The 9,286-nt window shown below is 42.1% G+C and overlaps 1 protein-coding gene across 1 annotated transcript in view; it reads left to right on the forward strand.

The window, feature by feature from the left end:
* TMC7 (transmembrane channel like 7) overlaps window positions 1-6,362 on the forward strand; it is a 59,456-nt gene extending 53,094 nt beyond the window's left edge. Inside the window, exons 15-16 of the mRNA XM_037067726.1 lie at window positions 2,557-2,635; window positions 4,283-6,362. Coding sequence (XP_036923621.1) covers window positions 2,557-2,635; window positions 4,283-4,348 — 145 coding nt within the window. The 3' untranslated portion in view covers window positions 4,349-6,362. The remainder of the gene's footprint in view (window positions 1-2,556; window positions 2,636-4,282) is intronic.
* Window positions 6,363-9,286: the final 2,924 nt, after the last annotated feature.

The raw sequence follows: 9,286 nt of genomic DNA on the forward strand, positions 1-9,286 counted from the left end.
GTTACTGAGCCTCTCTGAGCCTCGCTTTCTCATCTCTAAAATGGGCATCATAACTGTAATTCTTGTAGAGGATCATTGAGCCGGTTCGGTAAGATCCCACATATAAGGCACTTAGCCCTGTACTTGACTTATAAAAAACCTAATAAATGTTGCCTATTATTATTACTAATTCACAGAATCACTTGCTTTTTGAAAAGGAAACAGATTGCCCTGACCAGGTGGCTCAGTTAGTTGGGGTATTGTCCCATCCACCAAAAGATTGCAGGTTCAGTCCTTGGTCAGGGCATATATGGGAGGTAACCAATCAATTTTTCTCTCTCTCTTAACCTTCCTCTCTCTCTTAGAAAAAAATCAATATATCCTTGGGCAAGGATTAAAAAAAGAAAGAAAGAAAAAGAAACTGATCATTGAGCAGAGAAAAGAGCATCAACTTGAGCCATGGCTCTACCACTTATAAGCTGTGTGGCCTTGGGTCGTTGCATATATATCCTTTCGGAGCCTCCATTTCCTCACCTGGAAAATGGGGATAAGAATGGCACATACCTGACAAGGCTGTGAGAAGCAGGACCTGTGGTAACACACATAAAGTGCTTAGCAGAGGACCTGATGCTTAAAGGCTCAGTAGGTGACAGGTGTTACATGCAAGGGTGATGAGGGTCTTTGCTGCACAGTGATTCATACTTAGAAGTAATGTAATTCTAATAACAAATGTATACTGAGGGCTATGTGCTAGGCATTGTTCTAATTACAGTGGATCCTTGTTATTCACAGTTTCCTTTTTTTCTGTACTGTCCATGTGCCCACTCACTAAAAGGTTTCTGAGATCTCAAAATCAGTACTCGCAGCAGTTTGCATGATCATTTGTGGACACACACAGAGTAGGGAAAAATGTGATTCTCCTGCCATGCACTGTCCTAGTTTGTTCAGCCTGCTATACCAAAATGCCATGGACTAGGTGGCTTTATTTCTCACAGTCCTGGAGCCTGGAAGTCCAGGGTCAGGGTGCCAGATGGTTGCATGACCCTCTTCCAGCTTACAAACTTCTCAGTGTGTCTTCACAGGACCAAGGAGCTCTCTAGAGTCCCTTTTATCAGGGCACTAATCCAAATATGAGGGTTCCACCCTCACAACATAATCACCTCCCAAAGACCCCAACTTCTAACACTGTCACATCAGGCACTAGTGTTCCAACATGTGAATTTAAGGGGGGACACAAATATTCCGACCATAGCATGTACCTTTCCAGCTGAGGTCGAATAAGGCCTCAGGTATACTGCTGTCTTGTTTCAGTTCTCATGCCTGTAAGCAAGAGTCCTTATTTTGCAACCTACTTAGTGCCATGTTTCCTGCATTTAAATGCTTTTGGTTGGTGATTTCACTGTTTGAAATGCCCCCGAATGTAGCGCAGAAATACTGTCTAGTGTTCCTAAGTGCGAGAAGGCTGTGATGTGCTTTACAGAGAAAATATGCACATTAGTTGAGCTTCATTCAGTCATGAGTTAACAGTGCTGTCGGCTGTTAAGTTCAATGTTAGTGGATATTAAATAAGGTGTCCTCAAACAGAAACAAGGTTATTTGTTGATAACCTTTCTCAATAAACAAGAAACATAAGACAGCTTATCCACCAGTTGACAAACATGTTGTGACCGCTCATAGGAACCTAAGCCTATATTTCCCCTAAGGACATGGGTTCAAAATCCACTAATTCCGTGCTCCTGGAGACTTTATAGACTATAACTGCCACAAATAACTGGAGTTGGTTGTAGTTTACATGTGCTAACTCATGAAATCATCACAGTTGCCCTATGATGTGGACAATATTACAGTAAGACAGCACCATAATGCAAGAAGTGGGCCAAAAAATTCATTTGTTAAAGGCAGGATCCCTTTGAGGAGACTAATAAAGTAACCTGGGAGAGCTGGGCAGCCAACAAGCCTAGAATCATGGGGACCCCGGGACTCAGCGACTCCATCCGAATTCATTCACCCCAGCTGCGGTTTGGCTGGTACCATCTGGTGCTGGTTACCTGGTCTGGCTTCAGCATCCTTAGGGACCATTCTTGTCCTGGGCCAAGGGGACTTCCAGAAGAGTACCATTGATATCAGGGGTTCCGGTGGCCCTCGTTTCCTCAGCCCTGTCTGGGGAGGCTGCACAGGAACCACCTCCCCTTCATGCAATGAGCTTGCTGGCTGTTTTCCTCCACTACATTTGCCCCACTCATCCGAGATAATATCTTCAGTCAACCTCCTTTGGAGATGTAGGGCTGCAGAGAAAACAAGAGCCAATGGCCAATTGCTTTTATTCAAAATTGTGTTATCTTAGGCGGCATCACTGGGTTTTACTGTATTATCCCCATTTTACAGATGAAAAAACTGAGGCCAGAGAGACTCCACAATGATCATTCACCCCTTTATCCATTTCTGATGCCCTCTGTTTGGAAGATGTGTGGGTTTTCTTTTTCTAATGAGTAAAACAGGCAAAACCTGTTGGGTTGTTATTCTAGTGGTCTTCAAATGGCACGAACTCCCTAGTGACCACTCCATCTTGTGTTGCAGCCTCATCATGTTTTACTTCATTGCCCTGGCCGGAGCACACAAGCGTGTGGTCGCCCAGCTCCGAGAGCAGCTGTCCCTGGTAAGGAAGCATGTTGGTCTGGAGGGTCATGTCTGGGGACATTTCCACAGGACACCTAACGGAAAATGGCACTTTGCTCAGGAATGCTGTGCCCCCCTACCACCACCACCACGCCCCCAAAATTATGCCCTCAGGCCAGGCCTCCTCTAACTTTATTCATTCAATGACTTATTCATTCCTTTAACATATATTGGGTTGGCCAAAAAGTCTGTTACCTTTTTTCTATAAAATAAGACATATTTTTCATTTTCACCAAAAATTTTATTGTTTTGGATGCTTTGAATATGTTGGTATCTTCTGCTATTGGCTTCTAGTGGGTAAGGGCCAGGGGTGCTGCTAAACACCTTCCAATGGGGCATCAGACAGCCCCACGGCAAAGAATTACTTGACCAAACATCAATAGTACCGAGAAACTTCACAAACCACTTTTGACACATTCAGTCTGTCACAACACCTTCTCCATACACTGCACAAATCTTATTTTGCATTTCAGTTGCATTTTTACCTTTCTTGAAATAGTAAAGTGTAATACATCAAAAATGTCACATATATCCTTCCATCTCCAATATTAAAATGGCTGCACAAAAATTCACCAATTTTGATAAGTTTTTTTAAATGCATGTTGGAGCCCTGGCTGGTGTAGCTCAGTGGATTGAGCACAGGCCTGCGAACCAGAGAATCGCGGTTCGATTCCCAGTCAGGGTACATGCCTGGGTTGCAGGCCGGTTCCCTGCAGGCCAACTCCCAGCAGGGGATGCATGAAAGGCAACCATACATTGATGTTTCTCTCCCTCTCTCCTTCCCCTCTAAAGATAAATAAATAAATAAAATATTTAAAAAAAAAATAAAAATAAATGCATGTTGGTATGACAGCTGTCACAATACAATCTAACAAAATTATTTTGAATGGAGTTAAAGACACCTAAGTGGTACTAGAGCCATCGTGTGGAAAAAACCAAATGAACTTTTTGTCCCACCCAGTACAAGCGCTGTCTGCGCCTCGTACTGTGCAGGGATGCAGGGGTGAAAAGGGAAAGAAGGCTGATAAATAGTTAAAGAAAGAAGATAAACTCTGATAGCAATAACTAATGTGAGGATAATACAAATGAGGCAGAGCTACAACTGGGCCATTTGCTGCTGTTAGATGGCAGCCACTGAAGGCCTCTTTGAGGAGGTGGCTGATATTGTAGTTGAGACTCGAATGATGAGAAGGAGCCAATTATGGGAGATTTGGGGATGAGAATAACAGGCAGAGCACAGAGAGGGAAAGAGCTGGGCATTCCTGGGGGCGCTATAGGGAGGGCAATATGGCTGGAGAGGCAAGATGATGCTGGAATTGCAGCCAGGGGCCCAGCATAGCCTGACAGCTGTGCTCAGAAGTTTGGGTGTAATTCTGAGAGTGAGGGGAAGCCTTTGGAGGGTGTGAAGTAGAAGTCTGATGTACATTTTTAAAAGGTCATTGGCCGCTCTGTGAAGAATGATCTGTGGAGGGGTCAAGAGTGAAAGAGACAGACCAGTCTAGAAGCCATTACAACCGTCCAGTGTTTAATAACCTCAGCCTCATGTCTGATAAATTATTTATTAGGTTGAAATAATGTTTGTTTCCAACTACGTTGAATGGACCCTTGACCCTATTTCTTCTTTTAGGAAAGTCGTGACAAGCGTTATCTAATCCAGAAACTAACAGAAGCCCAGAGGGATGTGAGGAACTGACAAGAATAATGGTGAAGATGTTGCTGCGTGTTGCTTATCAGCTGACTTAGTGACCTGCCGAACCTACAAAGTCCACCTGGGTTTTAAGCAAAATTTTTTAAAGTATTTTTTTTCTGGAGTTTGGGCCTTTCCTGAGGGCGGCTCCATATGTGCCGCTGCAGTGGCTGTGTTTACGTGACCCCGTGTTTACGTGACCCCACTCCTACTTAGGGCGTCAGCGATTTAGAAAAGCAGGTTCAAAACCAAGTCTCTGCCTGTTGACCGGCCACTCAGTGACTGTGAAAGACTGACTTAGAAAGTCATTTAAGCTTTTACACCAAAAAAAAATGGAGGAGAGAACTTACAGACTTTTAAGAGCTTATTTGTTTTGTCTTTTAGAGTTAACTGCAGAGGTCATCTGTTCATGAAGCTGGGGTAGTTCTTTTAAACCAGGTCTTAGGGGTTGAGACTGAGAAGTGTCCCTGAAGAAGGGGTGACCCTTTTATATGGTTCTGTAGACTTAAAATGAACGCAGGTGTTTTCTTTTAATGAAGAGAAATCCTTGAATCATGGTTTTTGGACCAGATGGTGGAAACATGGAGAGGGTGGCTATGTAATTTCAGCGACATGGTAGTAATATGAGAAAAGCTATTCCTGCTGTGTGAGTTAGAGTCTCTGAATGCCCTAGGTTACGCCTTCCGAGGAGCACTGCCACAGGATGGCAGTGTTGACTTCTTAGCAGCAGACTTATTTATGACTAAGAGGGAAGTTGCCTTTAAGGGGCTGGATAGCCACACGCTTCAGTACCCTTCCAGTCCCCAGTTTGGAGACTGGGCAGAGGGCCCAGTGCCACAAAATCAAGAGGCAGACGAAGTTTGTCTTCCAAATGCCATTTCCTCCTGCACTGAGGTCTCCGTTTCTGAAGGACACTACACATTTCAGAGCCAGGCTGAAAAAAGGCGGTTGAGTATTTATTTGAGTTGCAGATTTAAATGCATAAGTGTTTTGGGAATGGGGGTTGCAGGTCTGCCTGTGAATCAGATCAACCTGTGCAAGCGTACCAAATTAGACAGAATACTGGTTTCTTAGATACACATATCCAAATTGTTAAGGGTTGAAATTTTAAACACAAGTGCCTTTATGTCACAAAACATGCAGAGTAGCTCTTAAGATTTTCATGATAGTATAAACTATATCAATAAATACCTCATCATAAGCTTTCTAAAAATTGACCGGTCTGAACTTTTAAATATAAGCCTAAGTTATTGTTTAATGTAATAAGGTTTAATTTTTATATTAGATTGTTTTCAAAGTACTTTAATTTTATAATGGACCGTTTGAGGCTGCCTTCCTTTCACTGACTCTGAACCTTTCCCGAGGGGAGCCTGGAATTTAACATTTGGTGCCGGTTTTGAAAGCTGTTGCTGTTAGGAGTATTTTCCACCCCCTCCACCCCTCATTAGGGAGAAAATGACTCTGCTCTGAGAAGCAAACCATGCTTACCATAGCTTATACAATGCTCTATACTCTGCCCTTTGCCAGACCATTTACTTTCCTTCCACAAAGTTAGCATTAACATGGGGTATTTTTGTACCTGTGAGACCAATGAGCTTTCTAAGCTTTTTCTCTCTTAAGGTTTATGACTTCCTAAGTGTAAAGACTAGTTTCATAGAATTTTTGAGTAAACAAAAAGTTCATTCCACCCTAACTTTTAAACAGTTCCAATTTGGGGCATTTCTGGCTAGTATATTTGTATATATTATGTTCTTGCCTTCATCATGCTTCTGAGGAGAGTCAAGTTGTGTGTGTGTGTGTGTGTGAGTGAGAGTGAAAAATGAAGCTTTTTTCCTTATAAAACTGATACTGAAATATGCTAATATATTTTAGTTAAATGCTGCTAATTTGCATACCTTACTTGAACATTTATATCTATTTTGATAACTTTAAGTGACATCTGTGTAACTGCTCAAGTACAGCTCTTGATAACAAATGTGCGTGAAAAACTGATTAAAGTCTTTAAGTTTTTTCAATGCAATTGCATATATTTGAATTCATGGAACTTTCTTATCAATAATCAAGTGATCATGTTACCATCCACCCAGTGGGGGTCCTATCACTTACTGCCAACAGTCAAAACTCCAGAGGCAGAGTTCATTAAGTAAAAGGAATCTTTTACTTAATGATCACACAATTTGAAATGAAGGCAACTTTCTGCCTCAAAACCCATTCCTTCTGAAATATCCAAAGAAAAATAAAATATTACTGCCACCCTCTGCCAGACCAGACCAGTCCTAGGCTGCACCTGGAATTCCTCTTCCTATTTAAAAGTACTGTCCTTGGGAAAAAGCAGGTGGCTGCAGCATGCTTCTGGTCATCATCTGCTCTGGGTGTCCTTTAGAGTCTCTGTACACTGGCTGAAGTCCCAGTTGTGGCATTCTGCTCCTTCCTTGGCTTCTGCCCGCTAGTCTTGCACTTGCTCCCTGTCTTTTCAGCATTGGCTTGCCAGTGTAGCTATACTCGTGGTCAGGCAGGCCTGCACAGCAATCACTCCAATTGCCCGAGCAGCCAGGACCTCCCATGTGAGGGAGGGGTGCAGGGTTGCCTCCCAGTCATGCAGTCTCCAGGGCCCACCAGCCCAGGAACTCAAGCCCCTGGTGGTGGGCTAGACCAGTTGAGGGGAGAGGAAAACAAAAAGTGCAGCATCTCCATGCTCTCCACTCTTTAAATATGGCCCTCAGAATCCCCTGAGTCGTGGAAATAGGAGAGTATGTCCTTCCATCCAGTCACCTCCCTAGCCCGACACAGGTACCCAACACACTTCTTTCTGCTTAGTCTTGCCACTGTACCTTGGTTGTCAGGGCAATACACACTGGTTCGCACAGCATCACTGAGGCTCAGGCTGCGGCTCATACCCAGTCGTCTGTGCTTCCCAATCCTTCCGCTAGAAATTTCTGTGGAGTTCCCCCTCTTACAATCATGGACAAGTTTGAAGTTTGTAAAGTTGTACCTCTTTCTATAATCAGAGAGAAGTGTATAATTATAGGTAATCATCAGATGAGCGTTTTTAAAGCTCCTTGGCTCTGTTGAAGCCAAGGGGAGGGTGTGTGTGTTTTAAACTTAAATGATATAAAATTATTCCAAGCGCTCCTGCATCCCACACCCACCAAAGGAACTACTACTAATGATGTTTTTGCTCCCCCCAAATTACAATACATATTCAAACAGATACACTTATGTGAATGTATGAAATATATATTTCTGAGCTTCTCCCTTTTTTTCTCACATCTTGAAAATCTTTCCCTGTAAGTAGTCACCACATTCTTTTTAATAGCTACACAGCATTCCATTATATTATTATGTTACAAAACTCAGGGGTTCACTGCTTGGGGTTTCTATTCAAGAACAAGATGTGGCCCTGGATTGGTAGCTCATTTGGTTTGAGCATCATCCCAATACACCAAGGCCGTGGGTTCGATCCTGAGTCAGGTCGCATTCAAGAAGCAACCAACAAATGCATAAATAAGTGGAATAACAAATCCGTATTTCTCTCTCTACCTTCCTCTCTCTCTCTCAAAACAATAAATAATTTTTTTAAAAGAACAAGATGTGGTTCTCACAAGGTAGTTTTACTTGCAGGAAAGGAGACAGGAGGTTCACATTGGAAGCTCTGTCTTGCTGAAGGGAGCCTTAGCTATTCCTTATATATAAAGTGTTTGGTTAATTACATGTTGATTTCTTTTTCTATTTTAAAAAATATTTTCATACGAACCAGAGGATCGTGGTTCAATTCCCAGTCAGGGCACATGCCTGGGTTGCAGGCCGGTTCCCTGCAGGCCAACTCCCAGCAGGGGACGCACAAAAGGCAACCATACGTTGATGTTTCTCTCCCTCTCTCCTTCCCCTCTAAAGATAAATAAATAAAATCTTTTAAAAAAATATTTTTTCAGCAGATTTTTTCTAATGACTTCATGTCTTAGAGCAGTTTTAAATTTACAGAAAAGCTGAGAGGAAGGTACAAAGATTTCCCATACGCCCATTACCCCCCTCAAGCATAGCCTCCCCCCATTTACCAACATGCCCTACTAGAGTGGTTATTTGTTACAATTGATGGAATCTACGTTGACACATTGGACACATTGGATATGCACTTTTAAAAGTATGATATATAACTAAATCTCCTCTCCCTATCCCAACCCCCAAGAAACGAATGTGCACCAACATAAGTGCAACCAACAGTAAAGTGGAAACAAACAAAAAAGTGTTGTCGGCATAAAATCTAAAATTGAGAAAAGGACTAGGAAGAAATTTCAAGTAGTCTGTCAGTCCCAAAACCTAGAGATAACACTATTGCCCATGTGGTGAATTGAATTTCACTATTTTGAAGTGGGTGTAGAATAAAAAGAGAAAAGTGGTAAAACAGAAAGTGCAATAGTTATACCAATAAATTAATTCATTCATGGTCCTCTTTCCCACAAATCTTTATCCTGTCGGTGATGGGAGAGGAGTTAGTTACAGAATAGTCATGGGGAGTGTAAAGTACAGCATAGGGAATACAGTCAATAATACTGTAATAAGTACTTATGATGTCAGATGGGTACTAGATTGACCAGGGTGATCACTTCGTAAGTTACATAAATGTCTAATCATGGGGTTGTATGCCTGAAACTAACATTGTATGTTGAATTTATTTTAAATTAAATTATTTTTAATTTAAAATAAAAACAATGCAATTTGAAAAAAACTTTACACTATCAGGATCTTTAAAAGAGCAATTTAGCATTCTCACCACCATAGCAACCAAAGGCTCTTCTCCACTGTGGCAATCCTAAGTGATTGATAGTGATCGCACCCAATAGAATATTTTCACTTGCAATTTTTAACCAATAGAGTGGAAGCAGGGGCGTTTCCACCACTACAAACCTGGGTACCGTCTTCCATACGTATGACGTGCGTCATCAG

This window comes from Sturnira hondurensis, unplaced genomic scaffold (genome assembly GCF_014824575.4).
Source record: "Sturnira hondurensis isolate 20B ecotype Veracruz unplaced genomic scaffold, ASM1482457v3 Scaffold0017394, whole genome shotgun sequence".
Classification (NCBI taxonomy): domain Eukaryota; kingdom Metazoa; phylum Chordata; class Mammalia; order Chiroptera; family Phyllostomidae; genus Sturnira; species Sturnira hondurensis.